Here is a 24,415-nt window from a genome sequence, read left to right as displayed (position 1 = left end):
GGGTTTCACCGTGTTAGCCAGGATGGTCTCGATCTCCTGACCTCGTGATCCGCCCGTCTCGGCCTCCCAAAGTGCTGGGATTACAGGCTTGAGCCACCGCGCCCGGCCTTTACCCAATCTTGAAAACATTCCTTAAAATCCCTTGATAAGAGCATCCTAATATCACATTCTCTCTGATTTAGAGCTATAGACAGTTGTCTATTCTAATGAAGGCCATGCTGGCTTTATAAGGCTGAGCAAATTGTTCTAGTTTCATTATCTTGTACTCAATATATAATTATACTGTTTATATCCTGGAAATAATGGAACTCAATAATAGTAATAAAAAAAACCAAGGACAGGTTTTATCTTACTTTTAACAGAAACAGAACTCTTTCATAATTCATAATATTCAAGTTCTAATGGGCTAATGAATAATTTGAAAGCAGTAAGAGCTCTTCATCGAACTATTATATTTGCTTTCAGAGTCCATGTTTATTTTACCTCAGTTGCCAAAGTACCTAATAGTACCCTCGTTCTACTAATGGTGGTCACCCTACCAAGGAGGACTAGAGAAGGCATTTATGTTCCTATTAGACAATCTGCAGGGCATGATAAACAATACAGCAAGGTCTCTCTGGCAAGAGTCCAGGAGGCATGGTCTATATAAATATGCCATCTGCTCCCAGGTTTCAAACTGTAACAGTTTCACAGTAACAGTGGCTTCTGGGGCTAACCCTTTTGATTAAGCCTTGGAAGGAGGGGAAGTCTGAAAGGTCCCTGAAGCCCTTACAAGGCAGAAAGGCCCCACAGGGGCCTGTCAGTGACCTGGAGCCAGTGAGGGTCTCTGAAGTTCCCATTAGGCAACCTCACTTAGAGTTCTCTTAGCAACCCGGCTACCAAGCAAGAGTACTGATTTAACTTAAATTGTCTCTTTTTTTTGAGACAGAGTCTTCCTCTGTTGCCCTGGCTGGAGTGCAGTGATGCAATCTAATCTCACGGCAACCTCTACCTCCCAGGTTCAAGTGATCCTCCCACCTCAGCCTCCCAAGTAGCTACGACTACAGGCATGTGCCGCCATGCTTGGCTAATATTTTTGAAACTTTTTGTAAATATGAGGTCTCACTATATTTCCCAGTCTGGTCTTGAACTCCTGGGCTCGAGTGATCCTCCTGCCTTGGCCTCCCAAAGTGCTGGGATTATAGGTGTGAGCCACAATGCCTAGCCTAAACTTTCTTTACTATCATCTGTAGAAGTTGCCAATAAGCAGTGAAATAATCAAAGATGTTGTGAGAAGCCACACAGGCAAATACAGACCCGTATTGCCAAGTGTTTCCTCTGACCCAGACTTAGTCCATCATTTAATATTCATATCTGAAATGATTTGACACGCATGCAGTTTCCAAATCAAATTACGCATTTAATTTTATTCTGTGTAAAAATCTATTTACATACCTTTAAAAGGCATGATTTGGGTATCACTTCTGAGTAAAGTGAAACTTGATGCATTATACAAGCTGCAAAGGATAGGCAAATATAAAACCACCCAAGTCTCTAAAAACACCACCATGGAACACCACTAAACTACTACCTTTTTTTTAGTAAAATTCCTGGACTTGAAATAATTTGGAGCTATACTTGAGACATTTTTTAAGGATAGTATTCTTTATACAATTCCTTGTCTATAAACATTGATAGGAAAATATACAATTTCACAATTAGATTCTAGGTAATAAATTTATATCTGTTCTATATATGTTCTATATATAGACATATGTATATATATACACACACACACATATCTTTTATACATATGAAAACACTTCAAACCTATAAATGGCCAGACAACTCTAATGCCCTCCGAGATGTAAGTGATGGAGCCTTCTGGTAAGCAACCATCCATTACTGACAGGCACACCTTCAGTTTTCATGAACTGCTAACCCAAAGGTGGTCCTCAATGTGGTTAGTTTAACTACCTAACAATAGTTATGAAACATTTAGGCTGGGCATGGAGGCTCATGCCTGTAATCCCAGCACTTTGGGAGGCTGAGGCCAGCAGATCATTTGAAGTCAAGGGTTTGAGACCAGCCTGGCCAACATGGCAAAAACCCATCTCTACTAAAAATACAAAAAATTAGCTGGGTATGGTGGCACACGCCTGTAGTCCCAGCTACTCAGGAGGCTGAGGCAGGAGAATCGCTTGAACCTGGGAGGTGGAGGTTGCAGTGAGCCAAGATCATGCTACTGCACTCCAGCCTGGGTGACAGAGTGAGACTCTATCTCATAAACAAACAAACAAAAAACATTTAGACTGAATCACACGTCTCTTAAACTGAGTTTCTACATTATCATATAGCAGCTAAACATAGTAAGAGCCAAGCACCATTCTAAACGTGCTATAGTATTCGCAGTATCTCATTTGATCCTCACACAACCCTATCAGGTAGGTACTACTAGAGTCCCTAATTTACAGATGAGGAAGCTATAGCACAAAGAAGTTAAATAACTTGGCCCAGGTCACACATAAGTGAAAGCCAGGATTCAAATCCATGCCATCTGGCCCCTGGGCCCATATTCTTACCCCTCTGTTCCTGAGCTGTGCCCTCTCCAGTGAAATCACAGGTTCATTTGGTACTTTTTTAGCAGACCTCTCCCTGGGCTGGGCAGGTCCTTACAAAATGAACTGACTCAAGTTTAAACTTGTTCTTTTGCTCTGGCAGGCCACTTGACCGTGCACTGATCTCCACAGTCGACTTCACACTAGAGTTATGCATTTTGTCTCAATCAGATAGTGAGTGCTGAAGGAGAGAAACCTGGGCTTTACTCTGGGATCCCCTCAAGGTGCAATCATGTTCCTCATTAATAAATACACACACTCATAGAGTTTATTTAATGTACGGGTGTACCAATTGGAGTTTTCTGAAGCTGGCATTCTGAAGCACAGAAATCTGCTGAAGCCCTGAGAAAGAGCTGTGACATATTCCAACTGCTGGACTAAAACTAAACAACACACACCTTCAGGATTTTGCAGTTTTCTCCAATTTCATAATTTAAATAAACTCTCTCCTACCTTTAACTCACAGTTGCTGATTTTATTATCAAACATTTTAATGTTAGCAAACATTGTCCTTTCACAAATGTTTCTCTAATTTTTATTTCAAAGAATACCTTTGGCTTCAGTCAAAGCTTTTAAAAACAGTGAAGTAAACTGATTTGTAATTTCTTCTAATGCAAATAAACTAATCAATCCATACTAATCACTACTTTTCAAAATGACACTTTAACGATGATTTGTCATAGAGTACCTTGAGCTGGAAGTAAAATATGAATCGTCACTGTCATCGTTATACTTTTTTCTTGGTTTTGCCATGATGGGTGATTCCTGTTCTATGGTCTGCATATCTGAAGTCACTGAATGTGAAATACCACTTGAGAAAACAGAAAAATATATATATTAGTAAGTTCACAAACTTTTGTTTCACCAAAATAAACAAAGCTTTAATTTGTATTTTGAACAAAGACAAATTTATTAGAAGGGTTAAAAACATAAGCAATAAAACAATTTTTTTTTCTGGTGCAAGCTTTCAAAAATGTTAAAATTTGGTGAGGACTGTGTCTACACAAATACAGTCACAAATATTGGTTATGGGCCGGGCGCAGTGGCTCACGCCTGTAATCCCAGCACTTTGGGAGGCCAAGGTGGGCGGATCACGAGGTCAGGAGATCAAGACCATCCTGGCTAACACGGTGAAACCCCGGGCGGCGGGCGCCTGTAGTCCCAGCTACTCGGGAGGCTGAGGCAGGAGAATGGCATGAGCCAGGGAGGCGGAGCTTGCAGTGAGCCGAGATTGCACCACTGCACTCCAGGCTGGGCGACAGAGTGAGACTCCGTCTCAAAAAAAAAAAAAAAGAAAAGAAAAGAAAAGAAAAATATTGGTTATGTCCATGGCTTCCTCTCCAGTAGGTGCTTCATGAAGAGCCAGACCTTTTTCCTTCTTTTAAAGAGCCAAATTTGAAATTTTTCATGTTATAGTGAATACCAGAGCAAAGCAAAAATAATTAGAGAAGTTAATGAACAACAAAAAAAAACCCTCTAAAGTTGAAACTAACACAGTCCAAGAAAAATCCACCGATGATTGGCACACTGTTTTAAATTCTAACTTCAAGAAAGCAGTCTCACATACCTTCTGCAATTTCCAAATCCCATGCCGAGTCTGTCTGAGTCAACATTTTTTTTGCCACTAATGTTCAACTTTTCATCTTTCTTCATTTGAATTTCAAGATCCTTATAGGCTAATCGTAATGATGAAACACTGCCAGAAAAACCAAATACTCCTTAATTTAGCTTTAATCCTTTGTTCTTACATTAAAATAGCAAGCAAAATTAAACATGTAATTTATACTTTTAGCTCCATGATTCTTTCCATAATTAACAATTATGAAGGCAAGTTGGCGTTTTTTCTACCTGCCTTTTTTGAATAGACATTTAAGAAAATTTGAATGAGCTTACAGCTCCTTTCTCACTGCTGCTCAACCTATGCCACTGTTCAAGTTTAGTTCACATTACCTATTATTGTATAATAACATAATGTATACCCAATCACTTCTATATGGGATAGTGAAAAGCAGGATTTCTTACTTGGATTAATATTTTATTACACTTCCACATTACATAACAAACCATGAGGTTAGTCTCACTAGTCTATCTTAAGATAAAGAAATGTATAAATTTGACTTTACAAATAGATCAAAGAAGGGGCTGTTACTTAATTGTAAAAGGATCCTTCCATTTACAAAATAATTTCTTGTAGGGTATCTCCATGCAATCAGGCTTCTGAGTGTTTAAAATGGCATAGTCACTCATCAGCTAATAGACTCTTTAGCACTACTAGTCAGTCATATACCACGCTTCTATTTAAAATCAAGTATCTGCCACAAGCAGGATACCAAAGGGGTAAAAAGGTGTACAAAACATTGTCCTTGCTCTCAGATTTCTAAATATGCAATAATGACTTAATTTTTCATAAAAAAAAACTATGCCTATATAGCAAGAACAGCAGTTTGCATCATATTTTAGTGAGACAGCAACATTTCAGGGCCCTGAAAAATGATCTATCTACCTTACAAGGATTTCTAAGTTACCATCCACTTTACAAAAACATGTAAAATGTCACGAATTCCTGGCAAAAGAGGCATTGTATGAATTCCTAGTAATATAAATAAATTTCTGTGTAGTAACAGGGAAGGACAACAGAATTTCTTTCTGTTTTTTGAGATAGTCTCGCTCTGTCGCCCAGGCTGGAGTACAGTGGTGCAACTTCCACCCACCAGGTTCAAGTGATTCTCCTGCCTCAGCCTCCTGAGTAGCTGGGATTACAGGTGCCTGCCACCATACCCAGCTAATTTTTGTATTTTTAGTAGAGACAAGGTTTCACCATGTTGGCCAGGCTGGTCTCAAACTCCTGACCTCAGGCAATCTGCCCGCCTCTGCCTCAAAGAGTCCTAGGATTACAGGCATGAGCCACCGTGCTTGGCACAGAATTTCTTACTAGGAAAAAGTAATCTTGCTTTTGCTGTTTCTTTTCTTTAATGAGTCAAGCAAGATTTCTTTGGTTTTCACGTGGCAGTCTGTTTTCCTTACTCTTCCTACAGAACAGGTTATGGCTATTTTACTCCTTAACAAATAAATACTACTCTTTCTTTAGGAGGAAAACAATAGCTCTGTTTAAAATCATGAATACATATAATTACAGCAACAGATTCCTCTGGAGAAGATGCATGGGGATGAAAAGGTTCTACTAGAAAGATAAGAGATGGAAAAGTTTTCCTTCCTAGGTAATCTGGTCACTCACTAAAAGCATGCACTTTGATATCCAAGCTTACGACAACATCTCTCTGGAAGAACCAGCAGAGTTAAGTCAGAACACGCGTTTCTCAGAACTTCAGGAGCGCTTACAGGTACTGGCTCAAGGGAAGACTACAGGACACAGATCAAACAAGCGAAGTAGCTCGAGGCAGCTCTGCCTCTTCCTTCCTTCCTACCAAGTGGGCACACAGAGAGCCTCTGAGGATGGGCTGGGAAACTGCTAGAAGGAGACCAGGACACTGCATGGGCCGTTTAGTTTCACATCCTGACAGTACAAGAAACAGCACTGCTCTGACAGTTTACTGAGCTGAAATAACTTTATTTACAGCCATTAAAAAAACTAACTTGCAAAATAACACTCATATATTAAGGATAAAACACCTGTACTTTCTACGGGTTTGAGTGGCAGTGGTGGTCATTAAGGCATAGTTATGTGGTTGTTCTGAACAAGGCCATGAAAGTTGCCAAATTGGCTTCCCAAATCAAATTCATAAATCTTCCGATCTGCATCTTTGTTTTTGTGATGTATCAAACACTCCTAATGAAAGATACAAGTGAAGGCTGGTTGTTGCTTCCTGTTTTCAGGAAGATTAGCATGTTAATATTAGAAGTAACAACCAGACTTCACTCCACCCAGTTTACCTGCAGCTTCTCCACCCAGTTTACCTGCAGGAAGGGAGTTGATCAGGGCCCGATTTTATACACGCTCTGGGAAAACCTCAAGCATGAGTAATCTGGACAGAACCTACTCCCAAATACCAAGAGAAGCCATGGAAACACTTAAATCTAACCTTTCCCTTTGCCAGGATCAAAAACTTAGCTTAGTAAGAGAAATTAAAGTCTGCGACAAGTCAATGTAAATTTTTACACAAAGCATTTCAAACCATATTCAACCTAAATACAGTTCAGTGCTGCCCCCTAAGTTCTGTGAGTTAAATGACAAGGAGAAATAACTATCAACTTCAAATTATTTGGGTTTACCTTATAAACTCCACCTTAGCAAACTGTCAGTATGAACAGTAAGATGGTATGAAAAGTAGTTGCATTTATTGAGCACCTACTGTGTGCCAGGTACTGTCTGATGCACTTCAATGAGCATTTAAGCTATTAAACTAATCCTTAAAACCACCTCATAAAATAGGTATTATTTTCTTCATCATACAGTCCATAGTAACTCAAGCTAAAACAGATAAAATACACATGAAAGTAAGAGAAAACACCATTAAAAAACACATGCATAAAAAATAGGGATCCAGGTTACTTTTCCTTTCTGTGTGGCATGCACCCCCTGCCCTTCTTCTCTCCTTATCTTTCGTACACAGTCACAGTTTCTGGATGGCCATCTTTCTCTTCTGATTTCAACACAAATGAAAACCTCTCAAGAGCCTTACAAATGTCTACAGAAAACCAGTCTCTTCACTGGCTTCCTGGCTTCCAGTTTCCTCCCCTCTTCCTGGCCTGGATATCACTACCAAACTCACTTTCTCGAGATGCCCCTTCATCACAGCACTGCTGAAGGAGCTGTTTCTGACTCTTGGGTAAGTGGACAACCACAGCCTGACTTTAAGGTGCTCCACATTATCGTTCCAACTCCTCCACTTCAGGCAGGCCCCCGACACACATGATCATTCCACCTTCTTCATTCTCTGAAACTCTTCCTTCTCCCTCTCCAAGATCCAGGCTCAGAACCTCTGGAGACACCACCAGAGCCATAGTCTTCCATCATGTATTTAGAATTTAGTCACAGAGTCCAACAGGGCTTCAGATTATAAATACTTTTTTCATTATGGAGATATAATTCACATACTGTAAAACTCACCCTATTAAAGTACAGGATTCAGTGGTTTTAGCACATTCACAAAGTTGTACCACCAACACCACTAACTCCAGAACATTTTCAGCAGTCCTGAAAGCAGGCCTGGACCCTTTAGCAGCCACTCTCCATTCTCTCCTCCTCCCGGGCCCTGGTAACCAGTAAGTTGCTTTCTGTCTCTATGGATTTGCCTATTCCAAACATTGCATATAGACAGAATCATGTCATACGATCTTTTATGACTGGCTTCTTTCTTATCATAAACTTTTCAAGGTTTATCCATGTTGTGGCACATATCAGGACTATATTCCTTTTTGTGGCCAATAGTCCATTGTATGGACATACCACATTTTGTTTCTCATTTATCAGTTGGTAGACATTTAGGTTATTTCTACTTTTTGGCTATTAGGATTAATGCCACTATGAACATTCACGCACAAGTTTTTGTGTGGTTACACAGATGTAAGTTTAATTTCTCTTGAGTATATACTTAGGAGTAGATTTGCTGGGTCACATGGACACTTTACATTTAACTTTTTGAAGGACTGCCAAACTGTTTTTCACAATAGTGGCACCATTTCACACTGCCATCAGCAATGTACAAGCGTTCAAATTTCTCCACATTCTAGCCAACACTTGTTATTGTCTGTTTTTTTTATTATAGCTTCCCTAGAGGGTACACAGTAGTATCTTATTGTGGCTTTGATTTGCATTTCCCTAACTCTAATAATGTGAAGCATGTTTCATATGTAAACACCTCAATGCATCTCTGTCTTTCCCTTCTCACTGACACCACCCCAGTCCTGCCCTTACAGCGTCAACAGAAAGTGTTGCTGCCCCCATCGTCTCTTTCCCTTCCAATCCAGATGCCAATGCAATATCAGTTTTCTTAAAACTAAATTTTGCAGTACCCTCCCCTCCCCTCCCCGACAAAAATACTGGCATTTGGAAAGCAAATCTTGGAGTTAATAGTTTTATTCCCTGCAAACATATTAATATAATGAAATTAAACTTACATTGATTCTTCTTTAGGTGCCGCCTTGGCCAGGTCTTCCTGCTCCTTCATTTTATCCGCAGCTTGAGCTTGTTTTTCAATTTCATTAAAGCATGTATTTGCCAGTTTCTGAGCTCCCAAACTTCCTTTTTTGGCCCCAAGCTAGAAGATATATAAGACTATAGTCTACACGAGCTGTTCAAAAGCTTTTGGGACTACAGCTAACATTTCCTAAGGGTTAGGACCTGCCAGGCACTGTCACAAGCACTTTACATTTATTCTCTGGCTTAGTCCTCAGAACTCTGTGAAGCTGGTATTATCTCAGGAGTCCCTCAGCATGGGGGGATTGGTTTCAGGACCCTGTGGATAACAAAATCTGCGATGATCAAGTCCCTTATATAAAATGGCATAGTATCTGCATTTAACCTACACATACCCTCCAGTATACTTTCAATCATCTCTAGATTACTTATTATATCTAAATAATGTAAATGCTATGAAAATAGTTACTAATTCTGTGTTTTTATTTGTATTGTTTTTACTGTTGTATTCTTACTTTTCATTTTACTTTACTTTTTTTGAGACAGGGTCTCACGCTGTTGACCAGGCTGGAGTATAGTGGCACAATCTCAGCTCACTGCAACCTCTGCCTCCTGGGGTAATGCGATCCTCCCACCATAGTATCCCGAGTAGCTGGGACTGTAGGCACAGGCCACCAAATCCGGCTACTTTTTGTAATTTTTGAAGAGACGGGATTTCGCCAAGTTGCCCAGGCTGGTCTTGAACTCCGGGGCTTAAGTGATCCACTTGCCTCAGCCTCCCAAAGTGCTGGGATTACAAGCGTGAGTCACCACGCCTGGCCTATTGTGGTTTTTTTCCCCCAAATATTTTTGATCTGCAGTTGGTTGAATCCCAGGATGCAGAACCCCTGGATACAGAGGGCTGAGGAAAGTAAAGCTCATGTAAGTTAAGCAATGTGGCCAAGATCACACAGCCAATAAATGGCAAGGCCAGGATTCAATCCCTGCACCTGCCTCCAGAGCTGGTGCTCTGCAACGCATCGCTGTATCTGAAAGCTCACCAGACGACTACCCTCTAAGCCTCACAAGATGTCACTGCTTATTGATCTACGCAAGCAGGAGAGAAATTCCCAGGGGACCTTTGTTAATTTTTTCAGAATTTTGTCATAGACAGAAAAAATGTTAAATCATTCTAGAAAAAATTCAGTAAGTATAACATTAATCTCTTTGAACAAGCCACATTTATTACAAGATGGTTCAAAAGAATAAAACTAAAATGACAAAGTAGCTTTTTAGTTTTAAAGCTTAACTACCAGATTTTTATATATAAAGTACATAATACTCACGCCTTTTTTAGCTTGATTTGGTTTCTTTTTTATGATAGAGGAAACCTCTGCCAAAAAATAAAAATTAAAAAGTCAGACCAAGAGAAATAATTTTTCTTTTTTAGTGTGTCTTTTAAAATTCTAACATACAGCACTTTATTATTTAAGAGATAACATTTTTCACATTAGTTTGTCATTCAGAAGACTCAAGTTGATGAGCATATTTTAGATTGACAGAGCTTTGTTGAAATGGAATCCTATTTCCATGCAGTCTCCAAACTCAGAGAAAATGCCTTTTTTTTTTTAACAGCACATTGAAGAGAAACAGAGCCTGAGCTTGCCCCACTCAGTACTTTCTTCAGGAGCATTTTAAAAAGTATATTACAACAACTTTTTTTTTTTTGAGACAGGGACTTGCTCTGTCGCCTAAGCTGAGTGCAGTGGCATTACCTCCCAGATCAAGGGATCCTTCCACTTCAGCCTCCTGAGTAGTTAGGATCACAGGTGCGCACCACCACATCTGGTGTTTTTTTTTTTAGGAGATGGGGGTCTCGCTATGTTGCCCAGACTGGTCTTGGACTCCTGGGCTCAAGTGATGCTCCTACCTCAGCCTCTCAAAGTGTGAAAATAAGTATGAGCCACCATGCCGCAACTCTTTTGTTAAGCTCTGCTCTTCAAAAACTTTAAAAAATCTAACAATCTTTTAGAGTTGTTCTCACTCCATTACCTAGGCTGGAGTATAGTAGTGTGATCAGAGCTCACTGCAGCATTGAACTCCTGTATTCAAGTGATCCTCTTGTCTCAGCCTCCCTAGTAGCTGGGACTACATGCATATGCCACCATGCTTGGCTTTCTTTTTTTTGTAGAGATGGGGGGATCTCACTATATTGCCTGGTCTGGTCTCAAACTCCTGGCCTCAAGTGATCCTCCCACCTTGGCTTTCTAAAGTGCTGGGATTATAGGTATGAACTATCATGCCCACCCCAAAAGCTTTAAAAATCATTATAATTTTCCATTTATATTTTAGATTCAGGGAGTACATGTGCAGTTTTGTTACAAGGGTATATTGTGTGGTGCTGAGGTTTGGGCTTCTCTTGATCCCATCACCCAGACAGTGAGCACAGTATCTAACAGGAAGTGTTTCAGCTCTTGCTCCCCTCTCTCCCTCCCTCCCTCCCTCCCTTTGGAGTCCTCAGTGTCTACTCTTCCCATCTTTATGTTCGTATGAACCCAAGATTTAGCTCCTGCTCATAAGTGAAAACATGTGATATTTGGTTTTCTGTTTCTGCATTAGTTTGTTTAGGACAATGGCCTCCGGCCATGTTGCTGGAAAGGACATGATTATTCTTTTTTATGGTTGCACAAAACTTATTTGAAAATATAAAGTTAGCAGCCTGGACAACAAAGGGAGACTCCATCTCTACAAACAAACAAACAAACAAACAAACAAACAAAATTAGCCCAGTGTGATGGCATGCACCTGTGGTCCCAGTTACTTGGGAGGCTGAGGTGGGAGAATCCCTTGGGCCAGGCTGCAGTGAACTGTGATAGAACCCAATGCACTCTAGCATGGGCAATAAAGCGAGACTCTATCTCAAAAAAGTAATAACAATAATAAAAATAAAGTTAGCTAGGCATTATGTATACAACTAAAGCAGCCAGTGACGTGCTTTTTCACCTTGGCTTATATATATATTTTATCACATTAGCCAAAATAAATATAAAGCATTCTCGGCCAGGCATGGTGGCTCACGCCTGTAATCCCAGCACTTTGGGAGGCCAAGGCGGGCGGATCACCCGAGGTCAGGAGTTTGAGAACAGCTTGGATAATATGGTGAAACCTAGTCTCCACTAAAAATACAAAAAGTTTGCTGGGCGTGGTGGCGCACACCTGTAATCCCAGCTACTTGGGAGGCTGAGGCATGAGAATCGCTTGAACCCAGGAGGCGCCAGGAGGCAGAGGAAGCAGTGAGCCGAGATCGTGCCACTGTACTCCAGGCTGGGTGACAGAGTGAGACTCTGTCTCCAAAAAACAAAACAAAAAAAGAAGAAATATAAAGCATTCTCTTATTTTAATAACAGTACTCTCTAAATTGCACAAAAATGCTTTTAGAGAAAGTTTCTTAAAAATCATTTTCTAAGTACATTTTACTTGTAGGTTATATATTGTTTTTAGAATTATGTTTAAGAAATCCAGCAAAATTAAAGTCTTAATTTTTTCATATTAAGATAAGAACGTGCTTTGATAGGAAAAGATAGCACAAAACCACAAACAGCAAAAGATTACAATCTTTAGCCGTGAGTGCAGAATAGCATCATTACATTTCAAGTGTGAAAAAGATGCTCGTGGGAGTTTTCCTTTTCATCACTTTGTTTTTAGATTTGTATTGTAGTAGTCACATCACCTGCTCCCAACTTCTGACGAGTCTAAATACATGATGAAAATGTCAGAGACATTTCTAACAGTTTAGTTATTTTTCACCAAAGCAGCTGCTTTCCAACTAATGCAATGGAATATGTAACAATTACAAATTAAAATTCCTTGATAATGAAAAACTTAAGATTAAGTTCACCTATAATAAAATCAGAAAGAGAAGAAAATGCTGAGTTCTTGAGTAAAAAGGAATGGTGTAGATGTTCTGACCACTGCTTATTTCGGTAATGTGAGCCAGCCCAACGTAAACCTACCAACCAAAACCATCAGCAGCCATATTGGCTAAATATGCACATTGCTGCTTTTTTTTTTTTTGAGACAAGGTATCACTCTGTCACCCAGGCTGGAGTACAGTGGTGTGATCACGACTCACTGCAGCCTCAACCTCCCAGGCTCAAGTGATCCTCCTGCCTCAGTCTCCCAAGTAGCTGGGACTACAGGTGTATGCCACCACACTCAGCTAACTTTTTTTTTTTTTTTTTTTGAGACGGAGTCTCGCTCTGTCGCCCAGGCTGGAGTGCAGTGGCGCGATCTCCGCTCACTGCAAGCTCCGCCTCCCGGGTTCACGCCATTCTCCTGCCTCAGCCTCCCGAGTAGCTGGGACTACAGGCGCCCGCTACCTCGCCCGGCTAGTTTTTTGTATTTTTTTAGTAGAGACGGGGTTTCACCGTGTTAGCCAGGATGGTCTCGATCTCCTGACCTCGTGATCCGCCCGTCTCGGCCTCCCAAAGTGCTGGGATTACAGGCTTGAGCCACCGCGCCCAGCCACTTTTTTTTTTTTTTTAGAGAGACAAGGTTTCGCCATGTTGCCCAAGCTGGTCTCGAACTCCTGGGCTCAAGCAATCTGACCACCTCGGCTTCATAAAGCGTTAGGATTACAGGCGTAAGCCACTGCCCCCAGCCACAATGCTGCACTTTATATCATCAAGCTGGTTAAAATGTAGCATCTTTGTTGGAAGCTTGAGAGATGAATAAAAAAGATATATATATACACACACATATATATATGACGATACATACATATATATGACGATATATATGGCACCTTTTGCTTAATAAAATATTATTAACAGATTCAGTCATGATGCTATTACTCCATCAGGTGAGACGCCTAGGCCAAATGCAAGAGGATTTACTTTTTTCTTAATGAGTCATACACTTTAAATCAGAATGTAAGATTTTACCTAAAGCAGCCTTTGATGGTACATTAAGACCTTCCACACTTGGTCCTTGCTCTTGTCCACCTGAAAATTCAAAACATTGATATTAGTGAAGAAAATATACTCAGCTAACTTGCTTTTGAATGTATAATAATTCAACTTGCTCAGTGCTACATATTTTATCCAATTTTGTCAATGATCACCTACCTTTTTAGCTGTATATTCTATTTTACGGTTATAAGAATTTTGACTTAAAAGTCCATTAAAGTAGAAATGTATTTTTCATCCAATGGATTTATCGAATAAAAATGTTAGTGGTCTCTTCAACTAATATAATTCAAAATTCTGCCTTATGATCTGGTGATTTAATGTGACCTGTCATAAGATACTTAGTACCTCTGTGGACTATACATACCCAATGTATGTTAATATGTGGAAATTTTTTTTTTCCTTCTTTTGGAGACGGAATTTCTTTCTTTTTACCCAAGCTGGAGTGCAGTGGCACGATCTTGGCTCACCGCAACCTCTACCTCCCGGGTTCAAGCAATTCTCCTGCCTCAGCCTCTCGAGTAGCAGGGATTACAGGCATGCACCACCATGCCCAGTTAATTTTGTATTTTTAGTAGAGACAGGGTTTCTCCATATTGGTCAGGCTGGTCTTGAACTCCTGACCTCAGGTGATCCACCCGCCTCGGCCTCCCGAAGTGCTGGGATTACAGGCGTGAGCCACCGCGCCCGGCCTAATATGTGGAAATTCCAATTACATCAATGATGGAAATCGAAATTTTCAGTTGCCAAGAAATCTGTCTTGTTTATTCTATTTTACCTAAAAAGTCATTCTGGTTAGCAACTCTGTGAACACAGCCTTCATTAAAAGCCAGGTACAGTGGTTCACACCTGTAATCCCAGAACTTTGGGAGGACAAGTTGGGCCGACTGCTTGAGTTCAGGAGTTTGAGATCTCCCACCTTGGCCTCCTAAAGTGCTGGTATTATAGGTGTGAGCTATGGCGCCCAACCATACTTAATTTTATTTATTACTTTAAAAATAGGTAAAGTGTAGGCTGGGCACGTGGTGGCTTATGCCTATAATCCCAGCACTTTGGGAGGTTGAGGCAGGTGGATTACTTGAGGTGAGGAGTTTGAGATCAGCCTGACCAACATGGTGAAACCCCGTCTCCACTAAAAAATAGAAAGATGAGGGCTGGGCATGGTGGCGTGACCCAGAACTTTGGGAGGCTGAGGGGGATGGATCACAAGGTCAAGAGTTCAAGACCAGCCTGGTCAACATGGTGAAACCCCGTCTCTACTGAAAATACAAAAATTAGCTGGGTGTGGTGGCAGGTACCTGTAATCCCAGCTACTAGGGGCAGGAGAATTGCTTGAACCTGGAAGACGAAGTATGCAGTGAGCTGAGATCATGCCACTGCACTCCAGCCTGGGTGACAGAGCAAGACTCCATCTCAAAAAACAAAAAACAAAACAAAACAAAAAATTAGCTGGGCATGGTGATGCAAGCCTGTAATGCCAGCTACTTGGGAGGCTGAGGCAGGAGAGTATCTTGAACTCGGGAGGCTGAGGTTGCAGTGAGCCAAGATCGCACCACTGCACTCCAGCCTGAGCAACAGAGCGAGACCCCCATCTCAAAAAAAAAAAAAAATATATATATATATATATATATATATCTATATCTATAGCCATTCAACAGAGTATTATTTAACTATAAAAAGGAATGAAGGCGGGTGGATCACTTGAGGTCAAGAGTCCGAGACCAGCCTGGCCAACATGGTGAAACCCTCTCTCTACTAAAAATACAAAAAAGTAGCCAGGCGTGGTGGCGCATGCCTGTGATCCCAGCTACTTGGGAGGCTGAGGCAGGAGAATTGCTTGAACCTGGGAGGTGGAGGTTGTGGTGAGCCGAGATCACACCATTGCACTCCAGCCTGGGCAACATCTTGTTCTGTGTTAGTTACTGGGGTTTCTGTTAAAACAAAACTGAGACATCCAGACTTCAGAGATTACATGTATCTCGTGGGGCTAACTCTCAATCTCAAAATCCCTGGCCCTTTTTTTTTTTTCAGAGCCCTGCTCCGTTGCCCAGGCTGGAGTGTAGTGGCACAAACTTGGCACACTGCAACCTCTGCCTCCCAGGTTCAAAGAATTCTCCTGCCTCAGCCTCCCGAGTAGCTGGGATTACAGGTATGCACCACCATGCCTGGCTAATTTTTGTATTTTTAGTAGAGATAGGGTTCTGCAATGTTGGCCAGGCTGGCCTTGAACCCCTGGCCTCAAGTGATCCACCCACCTCAGCCATCCAAAGTGTTGGGATTAACAGGCGATAGCCACTGCGCCTGGCCTCAAAGCCCTTTTATGCTAATAAATTATAATAATAGAAATAGTTAAATTATCATTTGTACTTTCACAAAAGATACGTAAGTCACTGTTCCTGTTTGTTAGGAGATTACGGGAATTCTTTCTTCTCTCTGATAACGGTAAATCAATCAATGGCTCAGGTAGATTTCTCATCTTAAAGAAGAATCTCTCTCTGGAGGAGCTCATAGCTCAGCAGAGGGGACACACAGTGGGCATGCAAACTAACAGACGCAGTAATTTCCAGAACTGCTGTTTGCTATGCTATGAGGAAGAAAAAATGCACAAACGCAGTTGTGACTGGGAGTGCTCGCCAGCTGGTCTTAAAAGCTGAATCCCAATAAAGAGGGAGCCCATGCCAATCAAGGCAGAGCCACACTCCAAGCAAAACAGAAAGCAAACGCAGGCAGAGAAACACCCAAGGGCCACTGCGGCTTCAGTGTAGTGTAAGGCTAAGAAATCAAAAAACTAAACCCCAGTTAGAGGTGTATAAATGTCTTCTTTGCAGGCATCTTCGGTCATATGCCTAAAAAAAGAATGTGGAAAAAAATGACAGGGTGCAAATCATCCACAAAATCACCACATCAGAGTTCTTTGCATAGTAAGGAAACAAGCCGCTTTTGTCTACATATGAATTGCAAATGTTTATCATTTGTCTTCACTTTAAAGTACTTTTTCAGAACAGAAATGTTACATTTTTATGTCATCAGATTTATTAACCTTTTCCTTTTATGAGATTTGAATATGCATAGAAGGGATTCCCCAATACAGGATAATAAAAAAAAGCTTTACCCAGGTTTTCTTCTAGGATAATCATATTTTCAAGTAAATCTTTGAAATACCTGAATTTAGCCTGGTGTGTAAAGAGTAAAGAAGGAATTCTACTTTGTTTTATTATTTGTTTCTAAAATGCCAGACACTAGTCCAAATTCCATTAATCAAATAACCCATTGTTACCTAGGATATGAAATGTTCTTATCCTGATTCACTGATATGCCTACTCCTATACCAGTAAAATGAAAAACCAGCAGTCTATTGTTTGATGGAAATCTCAAGACATTCCCACCCTTATACCTATAACAATACAAAGGAAGTGACTCCTTTTCTTTCATTTTCTTATTTTTTTTTTTTAGAGTCAGGGTCTCTCTCTTTCACCCAGGCTGGAGAGTGCAGTGGTGCAATCAGAGCTCACTGCAGCCTCAAACTCACAGGCTTAAGAGATCTGCCCGCCTCAGTCTCCCTAGTAGCTGGGATCACAGGCATGCACAACCACGCCTGGCTATGCGACTCCTTTTCTTTACAACATGACTCCACTCTGGGATAGAGCCAAGTGTCTCTCTCTCCTAGGACTACTTTCTTGATAAATACCACTTACTCTCCTACCCTCCAGCAAAATCCTTGCCAGAAATTTTCTCAATACTATCACCCAACCCATGGTTGGTGACTGCTTCATCTTTCCTGTCATGCCATGATACTTAGAATTGGTCAAGGCTCAGTTTATACAAGCCAGCACTTCTTATGGTATCAAAACCCATGAGCTCACTGCTTAGTTGTCCAAAGTTACATTTTTGTTGTTAATTTACACTAACATTCTGGCCTAACAAAGGACGCACTTTTAAAACAGAAAGAGCTGATTACTCATGTCACAAGTGATTTGTAATATGTAAGCAACTGATATATTTACAATAAGTGTAATCCTATAAGAAAGTCACCAAATGTGAATCATTATGTATCAACTATTTTTGTAAGTTTTAAAATTGAAATTTTGTTTTTGATTATAAAAGTAACCCATACTTATTATAAAAGTTCAGATACTTCAACACTGTATCAAGCAAGAACTAAACATCCTCAGTAACTTCATTCCCTATTTAACAATTTGCTGTGTGCTTTCCAGGATGTTTTTGGTATGTTTTTCTTTTTTTTTTTTTTTTTTTTTTTCCAGACAGAGTCTCGCTCTGTCGCCCAGGCTGGAGTGCAGTGGCCGGATCTCAGCTCACTGCAAGCTCCGCCTCCCGGGTTCACGCCATTCTCCTGCCTCAGCCTCCCGAGTAGCTGGGACTACAGGCGCCCGCCACCTCGCCCGGCTAGTTTTTGTATTTTTTTAGTAGAGACGGGGTTTCACCGTGTCAGCCAGGATGGTCTCGATCTCCTGACCTCGTGATCCGCCTGTCTCGGCCTCCCAAAGTGCTGGGATTACAGACTTGAGCCACCGCGCCCGGCCTGTTTTTCTTTTTTTACAAAAATGATTATTATATTCCATGTTCAGTAATGTTGTTCCTCCACTTTATAGTCTATTACGAATATTTCTTCCTGTTAAGACAGAAGGGTCGACCAGGAGTGGTGGCTCACGCCTGTAACCCCGATACTTTGGAAGGCCAAGGCGGGTGGATCACCTGAGGTCAGGAGTTCGAGACCAGCATGAACAACAAGGTGAAACCATGTTGCAAAAATTAACCAGGCGTGGGGTGCACGTCTGTAATCCCAGCTTCTAGGGAGGCTAAGGCAGGAGAATTGCTTGAACCCAGGAGGCAAAGGTTGCAGTGAGCCAAGACCGTGCCATTGCACTCCAGCTTGGGTGACAGAGCAAGACTTTGTCTCAAAAAAAGGAAAAAAAAAAAAAAAAAGAGACAGAAGGATCTACATTTTAATTTTTTTAGGTTTCAGGTGTTTTTTTTTTGTTTTTTGTATTTTCTGGTAGAGATGGGGACTATGTTGCCCACGCTGGTCTCTGATTCCTGGGCTCAGGTGATCCTCCCGCCTCAGCCTCACGAAGTTCTGGAATTACAGGCATGAGCCACTGTGCCTGGCCCACCTTAATTTTTAATAGTTTCATAGCATGCCACTGAACCACAGAATACTATTACATGACAGTTATAAGGACTCCACCTTCATTATTTTCCAAAGTGGTTTCCACAGGCCTTGATGTTAAAGAAGATGGTTCTGCTATTGCTGATGCCCATGCTGTGTCACTCACCTGAAACAAAGTGAGAAAAGTCATTAGCAGACAAAGCAAGAAAACAGCCATAAAAAAAAAATCAAAGCACAGGAAAAACCTAACAATTTAAACAGCCACATTCTGAGTCCCTGTTAATGGAAAGGAAGGCATATCTATTTTTTTCTTGCTTTCTTTTTTTATAGAGATGGGGTCTTGCTCTATTTCCCAGGCAGGAGTGCAGAAGCACAATCATAGCTCACTGCATCCTTGACCTCCCAGGCTCAAGTGATGCTTCCACCTCAGCCTCCTGAGTAGCTGAGATTGCAGGCATGTGCCACCACACCCAGCTAAAGTTTAAATTTTTTGTAGAGAAGGGGTCTATGTTGCCCAGGCTCATCTCAAACTCCTGGGCTCAAGTTATCCTCCCACCTTGGCTTCCCAAAGTGCTGAGACTACAGGCATGAGCCACCATGCCTGGCCTGTTCTCCTCTTTCTTGATAACCTTTTTGGGTAACTACTGACTGTGACAATGCTAATAAGTATGTGCAAATTATAATAGCAACAACAACAACAACAACAACAAAACAAGGTTTAACAACTTGTATGACTTTACATAGTTTTGAACTGAAAATTAAAGAATAAGCTGGGCACAGTGGCTCACATCTGTAATCCCAGCACTTTGGGAGGCTGAGGCATGCAGATCATCTGAGGTCAGGAGTTCGAGACCAGACTGGTCAATATGGTGAAACCGTATCTCTACTAAAATTACAAAAAAATTAGCCGGGTGTGGTGGTGTGGGGAGGCTGAGGAAGGAGAATCACCTGAACCTGGCAGGCAGAGGTTGCAGTGAGCCGAGATTGTGCCAGTGCACTCCAGCCTAGGCGACAGAGCGAGACTCCATCTCAAAATAAAAAAAAAAAAAGAAAAGAAAAAAAAGAAAGGAAATTAAAGAATAGATTGAGCAAGAGTTCACCAAATCATGCTCCTTACCCAAGGGGACTGGGCGAAGCTAGGGTAGCTGGCAGAACATATGACATTCCAAGACAGAGGTAGGCACATGTTACCTTAAAGGGCTAAATAGTAGGCGGGGGCATGGTGGCTCACGCCTATAATCCCAGCACTTTAGGAGGCCGAAGCAGGTGGATCACCTGAGGTCAGGAGTTCGAGACAAGCCTGACCAACATGGCGAAATCCTGTCTCTACTAAAAACACAAAATTAGCCAGGTGTGGTGGCGCATGCCTATAATCCCAGCTACTCGGGAGGCTGAGGCAGGAGAATCTCTTGAACCCGGGAGGCAGAGGTTGCAGTGAGGTGAGATCACGCCACTGCACTCCAGCCTGGGCAACAAGAGCAAAAACTCCATCAAAAAAAAAAAAAAAAAGAAAGAAAAGGAAGAAAAGAAAGAGCCAAATAGTAAATATTGTGGCTTTTGAGGCTTTACTTTCCCTAGATCTAAGTGATCTGAGGAGAGGCCACAGAAGTACTATGGATTACTGTCACTGTTGCTATCAGGTCACAGAGATGAAGAGTGTGATATTTAGAGCACTTATTGAAGGCTTACTTTGTGCCAGGTACTAAGTACTTTTACCAGTACTATTAACTCATGCAACAGCTTTGAGATATGTAAACAGCAAAACTGGGGCACTGAGAATGAAGCCCCTATTAAAAATGTCTTCATTTTTTGTCAGTTTCAGAGCTCTGAACTGTGACACAGTATTAGTAATAAATTCTCAGTTCTCCCTGGCAGCTAGATAAGACATGCAACTAAATTCCAGCTCATAAGACATTAAGCAGAAGGGATGGGAGCTACCTCTAGACTTTTTCTGTAAAACAATAGGGCATTTGTGGCAGGGTAAGGTGGCTCACACTTATAATCCCAGAACTTTGGGTGGCCAAGGTGGGTGGATCACCTGAGGTCAGGAGTTCAAGACCAGCCTGGCCAATATGGTGAAACCTCGTCTCTACTACAAATACAAAAATTAGCTGGGCGTGGTGGCACACACCTGTAGTCCCAGCTACTCGGGAGGCTGAGGCAAGAGAATCGCTTGAACCCAGGAGGTGGAGATTGCAGTGAGCCAAGATCACGCCATTGCACTCCAGCCTAGGCGACAAGAGCAAAACTCCATCTCAAAAAAAAAGTTACCTGGGTGTGTTGGTGCACACCTGTAATTCCAGCTACTCGGGAGGCTGAGGCTGGAGAATCGTTTACCCAGGGGGCAGAGACTATAATGAGCTGAGATCGTGCCACTCCACTCCAGCTTGGGCAACAGAGCCAGATTCGGTCCCCCCAAAAATAAAGAAAGAAATAAAAGAATAGGGCATTAGCTCTCAAGGGTGCTTGTCCTCTTCTCTTAAGCTGGGAGAGTCTTAAACTGAAGCAGCTGCTTTAGACCCTGAGATGGAAGCCACACGTTGAGAACAGCAAAGTCCATCAGTCAACGGCAGATAGCCTAACCTTAGAATTGTTGATAATGTCATTTCTCTCTTCAGTAGTTACGTTTCAGGACTTCTTGTTACAACAGCATAGCCTACATCCTAACATTTTAAATATGTACCTTTTGTTAACTGTCAGAGTAAGCACACTTTAAAATGAGGTAAAGCATAATACATACCTCAGGAGAAACGTGAGAGGCAAAAAAATCTTCCTCCTTTGGTGGAGGGGACAAAGGTGGAACCACACAACTATCAAGCCACAGCTAGAACAAAAACACAACGCAGGGCTGAGCATTTCGTCCGGCCTGTAAAGGATTTTATTTGATACCCTTCACTTCCCTTATAGAGACCTGTTTCCTAAAGATTGGTGCTTTCCATTCTTATAAAATCAGTAACATCCCTACAGAGGACCTCTGAGCGCACTTTAGTAATCTATCATCCAGTAAATTTTGCTTCCAAACCTTGAGGAAGTCAAGTACCTCAAATACACAAACCATTTCTGAAAAGGAAAGATCAAAGACTTCATATCTAAATGCAGGTTCCCAACGATAATCAATCCTCGTTATTCATGGATTCCATATTTATGAATTTACCTACTTGCTAAAATTTACTTTTAACCCAAACTCAGTCCTCGTGGTGTTTTTAGTCATTTGGAGAATAGTGCAGCAAAAAATGAGTTGCCTGAGAACCACATTCTCAGCTGAGATAAACAAGACACACTACTCTGGCCTTCTTGTTTCAGTTCTCATAACAAATGTTCTTTCTGTAGCTTATTTCGTGCTACGTTCTTCATATTTCCGTGCTTTTTATTGAGGATATCACTTTTTAAGATGCCTCTCAAGTGCAGTACTGAAGGGCTAGCTAATGTTCTGAAGCACATGAAGGCTGTGATGTGCCTCATGCGGAGAAAATCCAGGCATTAAATAAGCTTCATTCAGGGCTCAGTTACAGTCCTTGGCTGTGAGTTCAACATTCATGAGCCATCAATATATATTTAAAAAGGTGTCTCTAAATAGAAACACATGTTAAATAAGGTTATGTATTGATCAGTTGACAAAAAGGAGACCAGAGCTCATAGGAACCTAATCCTGTATTTCTCCTAGGAGCAATGTTTTAGTATTCGCTAATCCAGTACTCATGATGAATTTACAGAACATAACTACTTCAAATAGTAAGAATCTATTGTACACTAATTCCTTGTAAGACAACTCAGGTAGAAAAGTTTTACTATTCAGGATAAAAATCACTTTTTCTACTAAGTGAACATGTATCTAAAGGAGACAATGCAGCCTCTAGTGACTTACGTCAGTGCCATGCTTCCGTGTTGCTTGAGAGGCGAGCGATTTGATTTTCTCCCTGTAAAGCTGAGCAGCGCGACTGTTATACTTGGCATTGGTGTCACTGGTGGAACACCCATGTTGATGAAAAAAGGAAGACTACGGAGAAAAGCATGCAGATTAATATTTTGGTAAAACTAGTTATGGCCAGGTGCGGTGGCTTACACCTGTAATCCCAGTACTTTGGGAGGCCAAGGCAGGTGGATCACGAGGTTGAGAGATCAAGATCATCCTGGCTAACACGGTGAAATCCCACCTCTACTAAAAATACAGAAAATTAGCCAAGCATGGTGGCAGGTGCCTGTAATCCCAGCTACTTGAGAGGCTGAGGCAGGAGAATGGTGAACCCAGGAGGCGGAGCTTGTAGTGAGCTGAGATCGTGCCACTGCACTCCAGTCTGGGAAACACAGCAAGACTCCGTCTCAGAAAACAAACAAACAAACAAACAAACAAAAAACAAACCAAAAACTAGCTATGAGACTTGCATTACAAAATGAAATAACTAGTCCTCATTTGTCCATTAAACCACCTCTGTCATTGTGAACTTTATCTGGGGAGAAGCTTTCTTCTCAGGACTACTTTTAATTCATGAGCAATCCATTTCTTTTCTTTTCTTTTTTCTTTTGAGACACAGTCTTGCTCTATTACCCAGGCTGGAATGGAGTGGCTCCATCTCGGTTCACTGCAACCTCCACCTCCTGGGCTCAAGCGATCCCACCACCTCAGTCTCCCAAGTAGCTGGGACTACAGGTGTGTGCCACCACGCCTGGCTAATTTCTGTATTTTTTGTAGAGATGGGGTCTTGCTATGTTGTCCAGGCTAGTCTTGAACTCCTGAGCTTAAAGAATCCACCTGCCTTGGCCTCACAAAGTGCTGGATTACAGGCGTGAGCCACCGCTCCTGGCCCTTTTCTTTGTTTCTTGAGATGGTCTGACTCTGTCACCCAGGCTGGAGTGTAGTGTGGCATGAGCATGGCTCACTGCAGCCTCCAACTCCTGGATTCAAGCAGTCCTCTCACCTTGGCTTCCCAAAGTGCTGGGATTAGAAGTGTGAGCCACCATGCCCAGTCCACAATTGATCTCAAAATGGATTCCAGTAAATCAGAATTTTTGACAAATTAGTGAGGAGCTACATTAACATTTACCTTGTTCAACACTATTCTGTCATTAACAGAGACTACAATATAAGTAAGACGATAAAACAGGTATTTAAACAATTACAAGAAACTGCTTTTACCCACTTCATGAGGATCCATGTACAGACATGAATTATAGAATTCATATCTTAATTAAAACAGGTCTTCTAAAAACCTATACAAGTGATCCTTTGATGAACCTGATTTGACTGATGATGATATTGGTCACCCACATGTTTCAGATCCTGTCGTGAGTGGTTCATGGGCATCATCGCATTCAATCCTCCTAGCAACACTATCAGACAGTCAGTCACTACTCCTGTCTACACTTTACAGATGGGGACAATGAAGCACAGAGAGGTTCAACAATGTGCCCCAGATCACATGGGTAGCAAGGGACAGAGTTAGGATTCAAATACAAAAGGATGGTTCCAAGCCCATAACTTAGAGCTCCACTGGGTAAACTGAATGACCACTCATCTGAGCCTTCCCTCCCCATGTTCCCTGACCCCTGCTGGCTTGAGATGTCCCCTGACTCCTGCTGGCTTGAGATGTCCCCTGACTCCTGCTGGCTTGAGATGCGAAAGCTCCTTTCTGGAGTTTGGAGGGTGACT

The 24,415-nt window shown here is 41.6% G+C and overlaps 1 protein-coding gene across 4 annotated transcripts in view; it reads right to left on the bottom strand.

The window, feature by feature from the left end:
• Positions 1-24,415, bottom strand: part of ARFGAP3 (ADP ribosylation factor GTPase activating protein 3) — a 63,491-nt gene that overhangs the window by 17,688 nt on the left and 21,388 nt on the right. For 2 of the 4 annotated variants that reach the window (XM_025399031.1, XM_025399032.1), the window contains exons 4-11: positions 22,634-22,765; positions 21,509-21,592; positions 18,847-18,934; positions 13,617-13,676; positions 10,020-10,066; positions 8,676-8,815; positions 4,165-4,293; positions 3,286-3,408 (exon numbers count right to left, since the gene is read on the bottom strand). In XM_025399031.1, the coding sequence (XP_025254816.1) occupies positions 3,286-3,408; positions 4,165-4,293; positions 8,676-8,815; positions 10,020-10,066; positions 13,617-13,676; positions 18,847-18,934; positions 21,509-21,592; positions 22,634-22,765 (803 nt within the window). The remainder of the gene's footprint in view (positions 1-3,285; positions 3,409-4,164; positions 4,294-8,675; positions 8,816-10,019; positions 10,067-13,616; positions 13,677-18,846; positions 18,935-21,508; positions 21,593-22,633; positions 22,766-24,415) is intronic. The other 2 variants (XM_025399033.1, XM_025399034.1) reach the window with 2 other exon arrangements.

The sequence above is a fragment of the Theropithecus gelada genome, chromosome 10 (genome assembly GCF_003255815.1).
Source record: "Theropithecus gelada isolate Dixy chromosome 10, Tgel_1.0, whole genome shotgun sequence".
NCBI classification, from domain to species: Eukaryota; Metazoa; Chordata; class Mammalia; order Primates; family Cercopithecidae; genus Theropithecus; species Theropithecus gelada.
Note: the sequence above shows the minus strand (reverse complement) of the source record. Positions and strands in the feature narration are given on the sequence as shown.